Consider the following 18,885-nt stretch of genomic DNA (forward strand, 5'->3'; position numbering starts at 1 on the left):
AATGTTTTCATTCAAACATCCTAACACACATGTGGGCTGTTCTGTACCTGCACAAAGATCTTGAGAAGTTTCTAGAGCTGCATTTTGGTGGTAACCCTGCCCCCTTATCCGCATACATATAAGCCATGCATTCCCACAGAGAACCCAGTTCTTTTTCACAATCATGGTAGGTTTGTTGGGGAGTGTCATCATTTTTGTTTTTCTCAATTCATCTTTTCGTTCTCTGGGGCATTATGCTTTCTTCTAGTGGCGCAGTGATTAAATGCCTGTACTGCAGCCACTCAGTGAAAAGCATAAGGTTGTGAGTTCAGTACTAGTCAGGGTTCAAGCCTGACTCAGGCTTGCATCCTTCTGAAGTAGCTAAAATGAGAATCCAGCTTGTTGGGGGCAATTAGCTTAAAGTTGTAAACTGCTTAGATAGTGCTAGTTCAGTATGAAGCAGTATATAAATGAAGCTGTTTGTTTGTTTCTTCAAGAAGTGTCCAATATGGGGTGAAGATCCTGTTTTCTGATGATCACATGTATTGTCTCCTCTGCTTGTGTGAGCATCATACATGTCCAATTTACTAGACCTTTACACAGCAAGCAAGGTGTAACAGAGCTTCCTTTCTTAAAGCTCCACAGTGAAGAAGAGTCCTCCAGAGAGCAGTTCTTGTGGCCAAGAATAAGCCTCTTCATATTGATTCAGAGGCTATCTGCTCCCTCCCATTTCTGGCTATGGACTGATAGCTGTATCACTCAATGAGTTAGACTCCTGCCCTTCTTAAAACCTCCATGGAGAATAATCAGGGCTGTCAGTTCCAACACTGAAGGAGGCTCCCAAGCTCTCTTCCAGGGCTCAGAAAACCTAGGGACATTGTGCTTACCCGATAGAAATCCCTAGAGAAACAACTGCAAAAAAAGGAACATTCATCCTCTTTGACTTCAACAGCACCTAAGGAGGAAGAGGAGGACAAGACTCTGAAATCCTCTCAAGCTTCAGTTATATCAGGTCCTTCCACTCAGGAGGCCTACCCAGCCCTGTCTTGTATCCTCACTTCCCCAAGCCCAATCTTTGAAAGAACTACTAGTGATCTGGATGTGCAGTCCACCAAGGTCCAAGTTGACGGTTACTTTTCAGAGTGAGAAATTGTTGAAAATCTCATAGTTGCCACAAGCCCTGGATTCTCCTCCAAGAGCATGAGTTCCTGAGATGTTGGAACACATCAAATTTGGCAGGGAACCTTGGCTCCTGTCTTGTCTTAATTCTGGAGCTGATCTTAGTCCTGGTAGGATTCCTATCTCAATACTGTCATTCTCCCTTTTCTCCCTGTTATAGGAACCTGAAATATTGTCATTATTATTATTATGCTTTATTTATATAGCGCTGTAGATTACTACATACAAACAATAAAATAGATACAAGTAAACTTGCCCATGGTATACAGTCTAAGAAATAGTAGCATAATACATATAAATAATACATAACAATATAGGAAAGTGTTCAACAAAACAGTCAACAAATTAAAAATGTCAAATAGCAAATAATAGTCATGCAATGCCTGGGAATGCTTCTCTGAACAGAATGGTCTTCAACTCAGTTTTGAAACTAGTTAAAGAAGTGATGACCTGTGCTCGTGGGGGAAGGAGGTTCCAGGAGTGAGGGGCAGCAAGTAAAAAGGGACGAATCCAGGATGGGTAGAGGAAATCCTGAGCCGAGACATCAGACCTTGACTACCAGAACGGAGGGCCCGAGCGGGAAGGTGAGGAGAAAGAAGGTCTGATAAATAAGGAGTGGCCAGCCCATGGAGGGCTTTAAAAGTCAACAACAGGAACTTATACTGAATACGGAAAGGGAGGGGGAGCCAGTGAAGGGATGACAACAAAGGAGAGATTTGATTGGAGCAGTGGGCGGATGTAATAATGTGTGTAGCTGAATTCTGGACAGAAATTAAAGGGGACTATTTGCATTCTTCACCTTATTACTGGATCTGACACCCAACTTATTTGTGTCACCTATACCATTATGGTTGGTAACCATATTGTGATTACTGTTTGACTCAGAAGTGGTTGCTGGATCACTTCAGTCCTTTCCAAGCAGGTTCCTCTTGGTATTTCACTGGGTTCTTTGCACTCTCCACTGGTGGACCGATCTCCACCATGTCAGGCAGACCTTTCACCTACCCTATGCCTTCTCTGGTCCTCACTAGAGATTCATCTATGTTTAGGTTGGGGTGCTCATGCCCTAGACTTGATGGTCACAGGCTGCTGGACCAATGCCAACAAGTTGTGTCATATCAGGGTTCTCAGATTCCTTGCAGTGTGGAAAGTGCTTTGTGCATTCCAGAGATCGCTTTGATTCAGAATGACCTCACCCTCCCAAGAGTGGAAGAAGGATCCAGTCCTCTGCCACCTCTTTTATCATAGGGGGACACTCAAAATAGATCTCTTTGTGTCCCTGGCAAACACCCTGTGAGCTTGATTCTGCAACTGGGGCTGTCAAAGCTGGGCTCTCTCAGAGACATGTTACTTTTCTCATGGGATGTTCCTCTGCTACATGCCCTTCGCCTGTTTCTTTTGCTCATGAGGGTCATCACAAAGATTGAGAATGACAACACAGCTTCTTGCTCACACATGTGCTTTGTTTCCTTATGTATTTGCAAGCTAAAGAGCTCTCATATTCTTCCCCAAAGGACGGTTTGGCAGCCATCTCTGTTCTCTCCAAGCCATAGAATGCCCCCTTTGGGTTGGTTCACCCAAAAGGGTAAAGACTTTCTTGAAGGACTGTATACACCACCATCAATCTTATCACATAATGCTCTTTATGTAGAACCCCTTATTGGTTCTTGCTAATCTGATGATGCTCCTTCAAACCTATGGCATCTTGTGATCTTCACCTCCTCTAATGGAAGACAGCATTCCTTGTTTCTATCACCTCTGCCCATAAGGTCAGTGATTTGGCAGCACTTAAAATGGATCCATCTTACTTGTCCTTTCATGGGGACATGATGGTCTTTTCTGCAGACATCTCTTTCTTCCCACAGGTGGTTTCCACTTTCATCTTAATTAGGCACTGGCACTTCCTATCTCCATGCAATTCTTATATTCTGATCTCAAGCATCCCCTTCACTCCTTAGATGTTGGGGCGGGGCATTCCTATTCTACATTTCTCAGACCAAGTGGTTTAGGAAGCCTTGGCTGTTTGTCACCTATGGCTCATATAGGATATCTTCTGCAAGGAGTTAAAGCTAATTTTATTTGGGCAGTGGCCACTTTGTTGGCGTATCCCGTAGGGATTCCTTTCCAGCAACTCTTTTCAAGTAGGTAACTCTGCCAAGCCATTGCAGTTGTCTACATTCCTCTCTCATTACAGATTGGACACTCAGTCCTGAGCTGATTTGGAAGGGTGATGCTGTCATCAACCCTGGTTTATCCTATCCTAACCTGATAACTTTAGCTTGCTATTCTCCCATATGAGTGAGTCACAGAGATCGCAAAGGAGGATAGGCTGCTTACCTGTAGCTGCAGTTCTTCAAGTAGTCATCTGTGAACCCACACAACAACTTCTTTGTGCCATCCCTTTCAACAGATCATCTCATGGTGGGATTGGAACTGGGTTTTTGGTGGGAACATATGGCTTATATGTATGCGGAGGAAGGTGTGCATAACACAACTCTGTAAGCTTCCAAATACAGTCGCCCCTTCTAAAGCGCAGATCTGAGATTTGTGCCCTTGAATATACGTGGAGGGGCAGCACAGAGGCACGCTGAATAAGCATGAGCCTCCATTTTCTGGGGGTGGGTGTCGGTCCAGAATAGATTCCCTGTGAAAATGGAGGGCCAACTGTATCTCTGCCCAGGGACAGAATGACCCATATGTGTAAGTTCACAGATGACTACTTGAATGAGAGTTACAAGTAGGTAACCTGCCTTTCCTTCATTTCACTGCAGATTTTTGTTGATGTTACAGTTATGGTTGAATGTTTGTATTTTCTTTGTTTAACTATAGATTAACCCCCACAAGCAAGAGCCATCACTTCTTTAACCAGCTTCAAAACGGAGTTGAAAACCATCCTGTTCAGAGAAGCCTTCCCAGGCATTGCATAATTGTCTCTTACTATTTGATGTTCTTTTGGTGCCTGTTTATCAAACCATTTCCTGTATTGCTATGTACTGTATATGCATTATCCTACTTGAGAGTATGTATTTTCCCTGGAAGATTAACCATCCATTATGAAGCCTAGCCCTCCCTCCAGTCCATCTGCCTTGGTCCAGGCCTCGGAGGTAGAGGAACTGCTGGACCTCTTACCCTTTCCCTCCACCACTCCCTTCTCCTTCTGTGTCATGTCTTTTTAGATTGTAAGCCCGAGGACAGGGATCCGTCTAGCTAAAAAGATTGCATGTACAGCGCTGTGTAAATTTACAGCGCTTCATAAATAAAGGTTAGTAATAATAATAATAATTTTTCTGAGCTAGATATGCATAATTTTTAAACAGTTTTGACAGTTGTTTAGGATTGCAATAGATCTTCATATCCTTACTGCATTTAAACTTCATTTTCTATCCACAAGTGGCTCCTCGGTGCTGCTTCCAATATCCATTGCATTGATAACAGTGTATTAGAATTATATGGATTTGGGTATGGAGTGCATTCTGCTCCTAGGTAGGTAAATGTATATCTCATTTCCCAGGCCTCCCTTTTGCGAAGTGTGAAAAGTAACAGAAGGAGCTGAAGGCAGACTGAATGGGCAGCTGGTGTGAATTCCTGTAACAGCCTTTACTTTAATTTAAAGATTCTTCCATTTGCAGACTCAAAGGATTGCTGCATTAAGATGGTTCATTTGACAAACTGTGACCTAGAATAGTTTGTCTTTCAGTTTTTGTATTTTTGTTTGTGGACAATTTTAGACTTTTACATTTGCTGTAATGGCGATCTAGTGTTGTCAGTAATTATTTTGTGAATTTATAAAGCTTGGTACAGATACTGAACTACTAATGATAATCTATGAAATTGACAGATGTATTTTTTACTCTTGGCAGGTTCAGTGGGAATTTGATATCTGACATGAAGGGAATACCCCAAACGATGCAGAAAATTATCCTTTTAGGCATATTTTCCCCGCAGAAATATTTAGAAAATGATACACATTAAAATCAAATTGTTAATTTGAGACACTGTACTATTTCTTTAAAAACAGTATAAATAAAAAGGATTTTCATTTGTTTGATATTAGTTATTGTTCCTTTTACTAGATATATCAGAGGAACAACATTAAGTGATAGAATAATGAGGTAATTCAAAATTCCCATTTCATGTGGAATTCTGATTAATTACAGCTGATTTATTACATTACATCTAACCACCTTTCCTACTGATTACATTAAAAGCTTTAAGGCTAATAAACTTCATAAACACAGAGCTATAGAGCAGTTTTTTTAGCTGCATGTGGTGCCCGTGAATAGTGAGAAAAAATTGCTGTGTAAAGTTTTAACAACATTAATAACCTCTTCAGTGTGTTCATTAAGAATGGGTGTATATAGAGTACAGTGAAACCAAAATCCAGCTATGTTCTCTCTCTTATTAAAACACATAGTTCATCTTGCATGTGTTGCTGCTTACATGGTTGGCTGATTAATATAATATCTAGTTTTGAAATAATTTGTATCTTTGTTTTTTCTGATTTTACATCAGCTGCTTTGACTCCCAATTTTGATGATGATGATGATGATATTATTATTATTATTATTATTAGCAGCTTAAAATAAACTGATCTTGAGAGATGGCTTACAAAATCTCTGATCTTACCAGGATCTGATAAAAAATATTCTGGGATCAACAAATTATGTGTAGGTCTCCAGAATTAAATTGGAAACAAACAGGAAATGACAGGAACAGAATCTGGAACTTTCTGGTCTTTTTAATCAGTCTGAGTTTTAGACAACACCCACAAGACGTACCATGTATGTTGGTCAATATGGCTCTCCCCCCCCCAACCCCCCCGGTCTTGCTAGTCAGTTGGTACTAATTAGCCACCTTAATATCATGCATGAAAATATGATAAAGAGCATCAAGTTATTTCTTCCAAAATTGATTTAATGTATAATTTAAGTGCTCATGTGAAAGATAAGTAATCCATAAATTAAACAGAACAGCAATAACATCCCTGCCTGATTTTTACCCAAGAAATGTTTCCTATAAGAAATATGCCATTTCCTTTAATAAATATTTCTCAGGAATGAAATTATATAGCTTTCTCACATAAACACCACTGTTCTTTACATGAGGATTGCATCTTGGAAAGCACCTCAATATACAGATTCTGTACCATGTAAAAACAGTCTACCATCCCAGTATAAGCATTTGAATAGAACTCTTTATTGTTAAGTGGAAGCAGAGTTCATGAGGACTCCATTCCAAGATCCTCTTTTATTGTTTGTCAGTGCACTGGGTAACTCATCACATACTTTCAGTGTCATCTATATGCTGATGATACTCAGTGCTTTCTTAACACCAAAGTTTTTCTCTGTGTAATACCACAACTACAGTCCTCCCTCCATTCTCGCAGTCTTTGGATCTGCGTACCTTGCTTATGTGTGAGAAATGAATGAAGGGAGAATGAATGGAGTGCGCCCCTGCGCATCCACACCTGTATTCAAGCCAATAGCGCTTGAATATGGGCAAAACTCCATTTTTGTGAGGGGGTCCAGAATGAATCCCCCATGAAAAAGGAGGGCAAGGAGAGGAGGGCAGTTAGATACTTATTGTCATCGCAAGTTGAATATGTACAAGAATGTGTTTATCTTTTTTCCCCCATGCCCTCCTCTCCTTGCCCTATTATATTCTCCTCTTCCATGGACAGTGCCACCAATCACCCTGTGGTAAGGCATGAAGCCTTGGTTTTCTCCTTCTCTTCCTTTCTCTTGTCCTCACATGTCCATTTCATCACTAGAACGCGTTGTTTCTTTCTTTACAGCATTTAAGAAAAGGCATGGACATTCATTTCCATCTGCTTAGCAAAGAATTTACTCTTTTCCTGGTCATCTGTATACTTGACAACTACACAGTTACTCTTCCTGAGCTTCTGTGGTTTCATCTTAGTTGCTGCAACAGTTATTTACCTCTCCTTTCACTATTACCATATGTTACCACTCTGCAAACCCCTGCACTCTTAGCCTGTCTTCTGAAACCTGCACAATTTCTCATCCTCACTTTCAAGGCATTTAATGGATTTGGCCTCCTTCATCCCTCTATTATTATATCGCATTACTTCCTTGCTGATAACTTCCACTTACCCAACATGACCATCTGCATTTGTCGTCTTCTTCTTAAAATGCTTGTGCACTTTCTCTCCCATGTGGGATGCCTGGAACTGCCACATACAACAATCGTCTATGTTTCTTCAGGTCTCTCCTCCAAACTGACCCTTTCTGTGAAGGCTTTGGCATGACATTGAAGTCCCACTATCCTACTGTAACAAATCCAATTGTACATATGATTGACATAATCACAAAAAAATGGTTCCTGGACTTTCCCTCATGAAGTTTTCTTAATTCCAGTTGTATAATTTGTGAGGTAGAATTATTTGGTTGTCGCCATTGTTGAACGAGTGGCAGTCAAATCCTTGCTAATGTACATTAAATCTGGGGAGTTATCAGAAGATCCGAGTCTGCGTTCTGCTCAGTCCTTAGTTAAAGAAGGAATATCTCATTCTTTGTAAAGTATCATGTCTGTACATGGTGCTTTAAAAACTTGTCATCATCATAATAATTTTTAGTAATACCAACTATAAGGTTTTAGACAATTAATAGAACTGTGCTCTCTGAGCAGCTCAGGACATCTCACATTTCACTGATGGGCTATTGGCACCTTTGTAAGATTTAAAACAGGAGTGAGCAAACTGAAACCTTGGGGTTGTCTTGTGGTCCTTAGCGACTACCAACTCCTTAATAGCAGTTCACCTTTGATATAAGTTGTAAGGCTTCCTCACTGTTTAACATTTTCAAACAGGCAAACAATTTTTCAAACCAGATGTGGACTCCCAGCCACTTCTAATTTTTTGTTTTTGTTTTTGGCATCCTGTGCAGCACCAAAAGGTCTCAAGGCAGAAAATTCCATCATCATGCCATACCTTCCACAGTTGCCCACCACTGATTTAAAGGACATTTTCACAAGCTCTGCCTTCAGCCCCTCCCATTTTTAAAGGAGAGAGTAAAATCATCTGGTTCATTATGTGTGAAAGGCACATGTTCCTTTGAAAGTCAGGAATTTCTTACACTACACACAGGCCACTTAAATCTCAGTAAATTCCGTGGGATTTAAGCAGACAAAGTACCCACAGGTTTGCAGATCACATTTTTATGTATTGTTCTAACAATTACGGTCTTTCTGCTCATAATCCATAGACGATCTGCTGTTGCTCGCATCCAGGAACTTTTCAGGCGAAGAAAAGAAAGAAAAGAGATGGAGGAATTGGAGACACTGAATATTAGACGCCCTTTAATAAAAATGGTGTATAAGGGTCATCGGAACTCCCGAACAATGGTAAATTATCTATTGCTAACATTCCATTATGGTTGATGCCAAACTTGTCTTACACTGACATGGTTTAGATGAGCAATTGCAATAAAATTGAAGCTGCAAATGCAACGTTATACAGTACTGTTACATAGTTGTTTTTGTCAATTTTGATTTGAAGCACCATATGCCTAGTCTACAGTATATACTAACCTTGTTCTAAATCCTGTTGCTAGTTGCAGCTAGAGTAGACCCACTGAATCAGTGTGATGTATGTAACTGTCAACTTAGACTATGCGTTGGTTGATTCAGTCGGTCCGTTGTAGTTGGGAGTAGCACTTGGATTTAGGCCCTTGTAATTAAAAATAAAAAAGAGTGCCTTTTCTAATAAACAGTGGATGTTTTGAACATATTGGTAAAAGTTTGCATAGATTTGGCTTTCCTCTGTACAAGAACATGGTGCCATTTTGAGTAGATAGATTTTTTTTTTGTCCCAGAAGATGCTATTTCAAAATGGTGGGCACAGTTCTGACCTTGCTAATCTGAGCAAATGAGTGCAGTGGATGAGAAGTGTGTCAGTGTATCTGAAACCAGTCATGCAAAGTCTGTGAAAATGCTGAAAGCAACTATGTATACAGCTTATATTGCAGAGGCTGTGGCATTTCAGTTCAAGACTCCCAACATCTCCTGGTCCTGAGAACAGAACATACTTCATATCTGGAGAATAAGAGAATTTGGAAAATAATTTGTACATAGTAATCTTGTTTACATATGTAGGGCAGAGTATGCTCTCTAACACATACTTGTTTTGTTTTTTAAATCAATTGAGAAAATGAACAAAATCCCATTTTCCCTGAAATTATGAAATCCCAATGGTAAAATTGATTTCAACCTTAATTTTCCTTTCTTGTAAAATGGCTATTTATGTGACATAATAGACTTTGATATCTAATTACTAGCAATAGCATATAGCTATACTGGGGCTCTTCTTCAATTATATCTTACCTTTCTCTCAATAATGAGACTCAAAGAGACTAACAAAATTATTAATCATTAAAACATTAAAATTCTTTAAAAGATGACATAATGTCTTAAAATAGCACCACACTGTATTAAAAACCCATCACAATCAGTTTCTAAAAGCTTGAGGACAAGGATGGGACCATTCTGGCCTCCCTAGGGAGGGAATTCAGAAGACTGGGAGCAGCCATTGAAAAGGTCCCTCTTCCTTGATTCACCAATTGGACCTGAGAAAGTGGATAAAAAGAAGGCAAAGAAACAGGACAGTCCTGATCATTCTATCCATCAGATTCATCTAAACTGTCTGATTCTTCTGAGTTCCCCATGCCAACTCAAACTGTCAAATTAGCTACCATCTGCTTCAGTGCCAGTGCTGGTTTTACCCAGATGTCTTAGACTAACTAGGTCTCTATCGCATTGACAGATTCAGCCATTTAACTCACTTCAATAAAGATGTTGGTATTCTTTTCCATATTGGTAAAAGTTTCAAAATACTCTAGCTCCTTGGACAACAAGCTTGGAAGAATCTATAGTATAACCCTCACAGTACATAGAAAGCATGCATGTGTGTGGGAAAGATCCCCAGCACAGACAGAAAAAAATACACAGCTGTTTGACCTATGCAGCCAGTTTCTGCCTCTCAGGATCAAGGGGATGACAGGAGCAGATGTTATGATAGCCTGACGTATTGTCATCTTATTCTGCTTATCACCCTTCAGCTTAGTTGTCTCAGGAACACCAGTCCCAGTTGCACCTTGGTTACTGAAACAGGCTCTTAACCAAGACTTGTCATATGGTGGTTGCCTCCTCCAGTTATATCCAAAGTGCCTGCAACCACCGCAGCCATGCCTCCTCTTCCATTTCAAAATGTGCATCTTCCTGATCATTCCATTCAAAGGCAACTTTTAGAGTCCAAAGGCCTCTGTCCTCAGAGAGTTAAGCAATATGAATCTGTCACGTTGTCTTCATCTCTTGAAGAGGCTGGCCTTCACTTGCACCATTACTTCATGTCACCTGAAAGTCTAAAAAATTACTATTCATAGTTTTACATTTTGGCACATCAAAAACACATCAGATCCATAACACATTTCCTATATAAGAATCATATGCCAAACTTGATCACTGTAGAGGCATCGCATGGCAAGAACAAAAATAAATATCATTTGATATCTTTGGACAAACAAGGTCATAGTTGGATGTGATTGGTCAGAAACTTTATTTAGTGACAATCCTCTCTGTCAAGTTCACTAACTGCCTGGTTTGAATGGAAACCTGCCAGTAATTTCTGTGGGAGAGGTTTTTTGTGTGTTTGTGAGTTTTTGTAGTTTTTGTGAGCAAGGATTATTTCATGTTCAAACAGATGGAAAACTGAACTAGAATCCAATTATGTGGGTCTCAGCCAAAAAAATGGGGATACCCACATCATCTAGGCTTTTGTCCTGAACTAATCAGTCTTAGTTCAGTTCTTCCTGTTTCACAGCAAATTCAAGACTTGTATTTTCAGTTTTCCTCAATATGTGTCTCTCCCTCTTTGAAAATAACATAACATCAGAGCAAATGTAGCCAAAGGACAGAATCATTGCAATAATGCTTTTGAGATCTCCAGTACTTTCTTGATCCCACCTTGATTCCCACCTCACTTCTGACAACAAGTTGAATCTACTCACATGATTTATGATTACAGCAGACTATTCCATTCTAACTATCATTCCTCATGTCTACACAGTTAAATTCACTACCCCACTCTCTGTTGGGTTTTTTAGACCTTCCCCTTTTGTCAGTACTCAAGGAAATTTTGACTTGCAGAAAGAGATGATACAGGAGTATCCACCTGTAAAATCTATTATGAGTTCTTTTCAAGATACCTCAGTCCTGAAGAAGGATGCAGCAGTCTACCTTATGTTTACCTAAAGGATATGAACCATTTGATAAGCCCTAAATTTCAGGATGGTAAGTCTGAGTATATAGTACTGCCTTGCTCAGTTGAATGGAGTGGTTTGAAAAGGTGGACTTGGAAAGATGAATTTGTACATAACTATTCAGCTGTCCCATCACTTTCCCCTTAGATTGGCTCTGTTTGAGGTAGCCAGTTAAGCACAAACTTCATAGTTTCTCCTAGCTTTTTAGCCAATTCCAAGAAACTGGTCTTCAAACCAACAAGGATCCTAAATCTAATCCTAGCCTGCTGTTTCTGAGAAAATAAAAGTCCAATAAAGACCTCCTTATCTTGATGTGTTTGCAAGAGAAATCTAGCTGGGATTTCCTTCAGCATTTGACACTCATTAGTAACCGCTACTGATGGGATGGACAGGTGGGATGGAGGGTGTCTCAGCAAATTAGCCATCAGAGAGAGATGGTATGTAGTGGAGCGACTTGAGATGAATAGAGATAGTACCTCAGTCCCAGGTGCAGAATTAATGCTTTTGTAGATACTCTCAGCAGAATCAGTTTGTACTTTTGTGAGTGGCAGCTGACTCCATTTGTAGTGAAACACCTGTTCTGTCTGTGGAATCATCTGAAGATAGCCCTATTCCTGACCTCATTTTGTGTCTCCCTTAAACTCAGTGATAGTCTGGGTTGTATGATTGTTTCTTAATTCCCTTAAAGAAGAAGGACTTGCTACTCCCCCCCCCCCAAAAAAAAAAGCAAATGTCTGATAGCAGCTGTTGACACATCTGACACAATCATCGGGTTCTCTATTACTACATTCCAATCATGAGACTCATTCCACCAGGTTTCAGTGATGCCTATTACATCATAGAATTATAGAGTTGGAAGAGACCTCAGAGATCATCTGGTTCAATCATTTGTGGGTGCAGCAATCCATAGCTAAAACATCCTTGACAGTTGGCCATTCAATATCAGTTTACAAAAATCAGATGAAGGAGAGTTATCACCTTTTGAGTCTGTTCCAGTGTCAAAGCTCTTATTGTCTGGAAACTTTTCCCAACGTTAAGTAAGAATCTCTTTTGTGGTGGTTTGACTCCATTGGAGCAGATCAGATTCTCTGGAGCAGTAGAAGTCAAACTTGTTCCATCTTGCAGATGACAGAGGGAAGGGAGGGGCAACTGAGATGCCTGAAGTACAGTCATAAATAGTTATCCAGGTGTGGTCAACTTACAGATATCTGGGGTGGATGGAAGCCCTATAGGCTTAAAACAGATCAAAGTAAAAAAAAAAAATCACCAGTCTCTAGGGCAGTAATTCTTAGCCTCTTGATGTTTTGCATTTCCAACTTGCCAATATCTTAGCTAGTGTGGCCATTGGTCTGAGATTCTGGGACTGGAAATCCAAAATATTTGAAGGGCTAAAGGTCGGAAATACTGGCCAAATGGGAGCAATTGAGTTTTGGGAGCCCATTTTTTTCAGGGTGTAAGGATTTGGAGGGGAGCCATTTGCTGTTTGCAAGACCATACTTTGCCCACCTCTGTGCTAAATGATGTCTTATCATTATGACCAAATGTAGACAACTTGATTTTAAAAAATATATGAATGCCTTGCCTTTCACATTTCTTAGTTGTGTATGTTAACCATAAAAAGAAAAATGTGTTTGAGATCTTTTCCCCCCTATTATATTCCCTCTAGATAAAAGAAGCAAATTTCTGGGGTTCCAATTTTGTTATGAGTGGTTCTGATTGTGGACATATCTTCATTTGGGATCGGCATACTGCAGAGCATCTGATGCTGCTAGAAGCAGATAACCATGTAGTGAACTGTCTGCAGCCACATCCATTTGACCCAAGTAAGATTGTTTGTGTCTGTAATATATACTTATTGATAGATAGCCTGTAGGGAAACCTTTGATGGATGCATCACTCAGATTCCACCAAAATTGTAGATCATTAAAAAAATCAGTTGCATTACTTGTTGCTTCAGCTGAATGGAACCATTCTCTATCATTAGAAGATACAGACAGAATATATTGTACAGTTGGCCCTCGGTATGGGTGGACTTGCTGTCTGCGGATTGGATTATCTGCGGATGGAAAGCCCCCTGTCCACACTGGTGGCGTGCACACTGCCATTCCATCATTAGGGACAATGAGCAGAAGGGCAAGAGTTGGGAATGGCACTTCTGCCACTGCCTTCCACGCACGGGCAACCCTTCCCTCCCCCCCCCCCCCCCCAGTCATAAAAACATAATATTAGCATTTAGCTAAAAGGAGATTAAACCAGGAAAAGAAGTTAAAAACATTAATAAACAATAACGATTAAAATGAAATAAGAGTTTCAGTCGGGGTCTGGGTAGAATAAAGATAAAGATGGGGGATAATGGGAGAAAAAGGAGGGGAGGAGGCAGGACAGCAAGGATGTTCTAGTCTGGAAAGGCCTGCCGGAAGAGATCTGCCTTAATAGCTTTCTTAAAGGTTTCCAAGGTGGTAATCTGACAGCCTCCTGTCCATTCCGGCCCCCCCAGCTCTTTTTTGGGGATGCATCCTTCAAGGATGGGGAGGGACACACTAGCCCTCGACCAGGAAAGAGTCCAGAGCTGGTGGCCATTCCCAAGAAGGCACCACCAGGAGATGCTCCCAACCCTGCGCCCCCCCCCCCGGCCACACACAAAGAGCCCAGGATCCGTCTGGGCTGGTTTTCAGGGCACCTCTGAGTTCGTGGGGCCCCTTTCCTGGCCTTCCAGCTCCCCACTCTGGGAGCGCCGCTGGGGAGTCCTCTCCCCAGTTGGGGAAACAACCAGTTGGGCCAGTAGGGGGGCTGCTTCTCCTCACTCCACTCAAGCTGAGGCTGACATTTCCATGTCCGGCAGTTCTTGAAGGAAGCAACAGCCGGCTCTGGGAACTCTCCGTACCGAGACCCATCTTGTCTCCACCCCAGTGCCTCCCCGGACTCCATGAACCCATCCCACCTCAGTGTAGGGCTGCCAGTTGGGGCCATGGAGAGACCCTGGCTGGGCACTGGGAGGAGCTGGCAGGGCAGGCAGTAGGAGAACCTGAGCATCCGTGGATTTTGGTATCTGCACAGGGGAGGGGGTCCAGAACAGATCCCCTGTGGATATCAAGGGCCCTCTGTATTAGATTTTTGGATATGATGGTTATATTACTTTCTTGAATGTAACAATAAAGATTGGTTGATTTGTAGCCAGTGTATTAGTTACTGAAGAAAACAATTTGTTTCCAAACACATAAACTCATATCACTCCCTGCAGCAGCTCAAGTAGAATAAATAAAGGACAGATAGCTGTTTATGACTACTATACAACATAGCAACAGATCTCCTCCTTCTTCTTTTTTTCTGGTGGCTTTGTACTTTGTTAATTCTTTATTAATCTTCTCATACACTACTTTAAAAACAAGAAAATATTTAAATATTTACATTATATATATTTACAGTGCACTATTTATCCCTTACCCTCCTCCCTCCCCCCTAGACTTGTTTGTAGGTGTAAATTTCCTTTTCTTCTTTTGACTTCTTTGTTTTATTGTTTCTGTTTTTCTATTTTATTATGCTTATTTGTTATGTACAGTGTGTCCTTGTTATCCGCTGGGGTTTGGTTCCAGGATCCCCCGTGCATAACAAAATCCATGGATGCTCAAATCCCATTAAATATAATGGCATGGCAAAATGATATTCCTTATATAAAATGGAAAATCAGGGTTTGCTATTTGGAATTTATACCCTTTTTGAATATTTTCAAGCTGTGGATGCTTGTATCCGTGGATAAAAAATCTGTGGATAAGGTGGGCCAGTTGGTTTGTTAGTACACATTCGTACTTTAAAACATATATAACCTTAACAACTCCACTTTTATTTACAAAATGTCAGAAAAATATTCTATTCTTTACCTTCTGAGTGAGATGCTTCTATTGCTTTTGTTAATTTATCCATTTCAATGGCTTGTAACATTTTGATCAACCAGTCATCAATAGTCATTATCTCAGGTAATTTCCATCTTTGTGCTAGAAGGACTCTCACCAATGAGACCATATATAAGTTGATTTTCTAATATTTATTTTTCTCTTGTGTGTTAATTTTATTAATCATATTAAGAAGGTATATTTCCGGGGCCATATTGTACTTTATACTAAGTATTTTTCCAGTAGTATCCTTTATTCCCTTCCAAAATTGTGTTTTCCATGGGCAAGTCTACCACATGTGTACTTACGATCCAATATTTTCTTGACATTTCCAACAAGAAGGTTTTTTTATTTTTATATTTGTTAATTTAACTGGTGTTCAGTAGTACCTATGCTCCATCCTATGATAGGTATCCCTTATATTTTGATTTTTTTGTAAATTTATATGTGTATTTCCTTGCGGTAGTCCAGCTTTCTAAATCTATTTCTCTTTTTTTGTCTTTGGCCCCTTTTATCATTTTCTCTTTCACTAGGTCACTTACTAGGTTTCCTTTTATTTTCATCCAATAGTATGTTATCTAATCCGTTGTTTTGTAATGCAAAACTACTTTGTTTTTGATCCATTTTGAATCTCTCTTTTAATTGCAAAAATAGGAGCCAGTGGTTTTTACTTTGTATGTTTGGTATTTCTTCAATCTCTTTCATGTCTAATTCTCCCGTATCTATTCTTTCTTTTACTCCTCTTCCTCCTTTTTGTTTTGTTTTGTTGAAAGACTAGAAATAAAACATACATGGATTGTTTCGATGTACTTTTAATCCTTGATCTTATTATTTGTTTATTTAACAAAAATGTGTGTGTATCTGTATCAAATGTCACAAAGTCTAAAGTTAGTTTAAAATAATGTAGAACAATTTTAGTTTAAGTATGATTTCAGTAGCCTAAAACCAGATTAGACAATTTAACTGTTAAATTAAAATGGTTTAAGAGTTAAGAACCTGTACAGATTTGAACAAAAAAAAACCTCAGTCCTGATGATGCAAGGTTGGTGCCAGTTGGGCCTCCATGGTTAATTTGAAGTGGAATAGGCCTAGTGAGTCAGTGGAATTTCCATAAATTTTGGCTCACCATTCAGCAATTTGTTGAAGCTACTCTAGTTGGCACTGCCAGTAAGCTTCAGGTCTTTAATCTACATGGCTAGCTGAAGTGAAGAAAACTCATTATATGCTCCATTTTCTGTATTATGGCCTAAATTTTGAAAAAAATACACGTATTTGAACAATTAGACTTAATTTGATTGCACACTATGATCCAAAACACACTGCAGAAATCATCCATTTTGTGACCACTTTAACTACCCTAGCTCAGTGCTAGGGAATTCTGGGAACTAGTTTAGTCTTCTCTGTCTTTCTAGTGCCACAGTAAACTACAATTCCCAGGATTGTGTAGCACTGAGCCAGGGCAGTGAAAGTGGTCTCAGGCGGGATTATTTCTGCAGTGTGTTTTGGACCTCTAGCCTAAATCCAGTTTCCAGTCCCAAATGAAGTATTGAATCAATGGGATTTATATTACTACTGGCATACTACTGGCATACTGTTCAACCATTGATTCAAACTGGTCTAGCAGTTGAAACTAGCAGTTAGATTTAGACCAGTGGTTGGAAGTCTTTAGCTGTACATGATAATACATTTTAAAAATAAAATTATTTTGATAAATTGAGGGGATATAACAAAGCATGTCAATCATCAGCTGTTACTATATTTGTCGATATAATCTTTTACATCAGCTTTCTAACATATTTTTAATCTATTGTTTAGTTCTAGCCTCATCAGGTATTGATTATGATATAAAAATTTGGTCACCACTAGAAGAGTCCAAAATTTTTAATCGGAAACTTGCTGATGAGGTAAGTTGACCTTTTGCAGTAATAATCATGTTTCACAATATTTATTTTCTGATAATCATTTTGATGCCATTTAGATTTCTTTGAGGAAAGTAATGGTTTATCTGCATCACTAATGCCTGTATGGCTTGGAAGGAAATACTAATATCTTGGATCTGTTACCATGTAGCGACGAGTTTATAGAGAGAAAGTTGTTAGTGAAATGTAAATACACATGTAAATGTAGTGTCCTAATTATAAGATACATATAAAATTAGTGAAGCACCATTAAATGTAAGTGATATTTTTTGCCATTCAGCACCTTGTACAGTGCCTTTTTAAAATTATTGTTAAAAACATAAAGCCATAAAAACATAAAATAGGAAAGCTTGAACACATCGGAACTCTTCTTATCATAGTTGACAATTATTGCGCTTTCAATGGTGTCAGACAATACATCGAACAAAAACAAGGACATGATTAATGGGTACCGACAGTTGATTGTTTAAGGGACAATAGACATGTGGACAAATAGTCAAATTATTGTTTACAATGAAAATGCTGTATTTAATACTTACTCACTAATAACTCCATTCTCACCCATTTAGGTTATAAATCGAAATGAATTAATGCTGGAGGAAACCAGAAACACAATCACCGTTCCAGCTTCTTTTATGTTAAGGATGTTGGCATCATTGAATCATATAAGAGCAGGTAGGCAGACTTTGGTGCCACTTGTAACTGGATTTCTAATTAATAATACTTCATTTTTACATATTTTTCCTAGCATTTTTTAAAAGCTACTTCCTCCTCTCAGAACAGTATAAATACAGGTATGAAGGATGCTTTTATATGATAAAGAGAATCTTTTGTGATTTTTTCTTCCACCACAGAAAATCAGCTGTTCGACTGATTATCCTCTACTTTTGTGCTAAATTCTGTTAACATGCTGCTGTCCCCTGATACCTCAGCTCTGAATTTGTAATATGGCCAATATTTTTCTTGTGTTTATATTTCTACTTTATTATTTGTAAGGAAAATATACCCAATATATTTTAAGTATTTCTACTAATTTCATTACCAGGCAGTGGTTGAACAAAATGTCTTGTTAATAAAAATTATTTTTTTAAAAAAACAAAACAAAATGTCTTGTTAGTTTATACTCTAAAAGGGAAAAAGCTTTTTTAAAACTATTTTTTAAATTATTTTAAAAGCTTTTTAAGAATTGTCTTTGTATCTTGCAGACCGGCTGGAAGGTGACAGGTCTGAAGGGTCTGGGCAAGAGAACGAGAATGAAGATGAAGAGTAATTGGCTCTTCTTTGAAATCATCTAGGCGTCATGAAATTTGTATACGTCATGAATTATATTTTTCCTTACAAAGCTTTAGTGCAATTTTAAGGTTTTGCTTTTGGGGTAACCTAACATTTCAATTTTGAATGAATGTGTGCATGACTTGTGAGAGTGCAAGTAAAATAAGCAAAACATTTTTAAAATGTTTTGTCACGTATGAGGGGTGCTAGAAAATGCGAAGTGCAATATTTTCCCTTAACTTGCAAACATGGGAGCTTGGATCAATGTTTAATATAACTTACCTTATAGAAAAAAACATTGATTCAAATAAATTTCTATACCTGCTATTTGCATGTTTGTTGCTTTCTATTAAAAAATGTGGTTGTTTTACA

At 39.1% G+C, this 18,885-nt stretch overlaps 1 protein-coding gene across 7 annotated transcripts in view; it reads left to right on the forward strand.

The window, feature by feature from the left end:
• DCAF6 (DDB1 and CUL4 associated factor 6) overlaps window positions 1-18,885 on the forward strand; it is a 68,682-nt gene extending 49,797 nt beyond the window's left edge. For 3 of the 7 annotated variants that reach the window (XM_089512258.1, XM_089512263.1, XM_089512261.1), the window contains 7 exons: window positions 3,988-4,074; window positions 5,232-5,270; window positions 8,382-8,520; window positions 13,099-13,255; window positions 17,138-17,226; window positions 17,811-17,916; window positions 18,447-18,885. In XM_089512258.1, coding sequence (XP_089368384.1) covers window positions 3,988-4,074; window positions 5,232-5,270; window positions 8,382-8,520; window positions 13,099-13,255; window positions 17,138-17,226; window positions 17,811-17,916; window positions 18,447-18,511 — 682 coding nt within the window. In that variant the 3' untranslated portion in view covers window positions 18,512-18,885. The remainder of the gene's footprint in view (window positions 1-3,987; window positions 4,075-5,231; window positions 5,271-8,381; window positions 8,521-13,098; window positions 13,256-17,137; window positions 17,227-17,810; window positions 17,917-18,446) is intronic. The other 4 variants (XM_089512262.1, XM_089512264.1, XM_089512259.1 and 1 more) reach the window with 3 other exon arrangements.

Source organism: Sceloporus occidentalis, unplaced genomic scaffold (genome assembly GCF_023333645.1).
Source record: "Sceloporus occidentalis isolate IW3139 unplaced genomic scaffold, rSceOcc1.0.p SCAF_2, whole genome shotgun sequence".
NCBI lineage: Eukaryota > Metazoa > Chordata > Lepidosauria > Squamata > Phrynosomatidae > Sceloporus > Sceloporus occidentalis.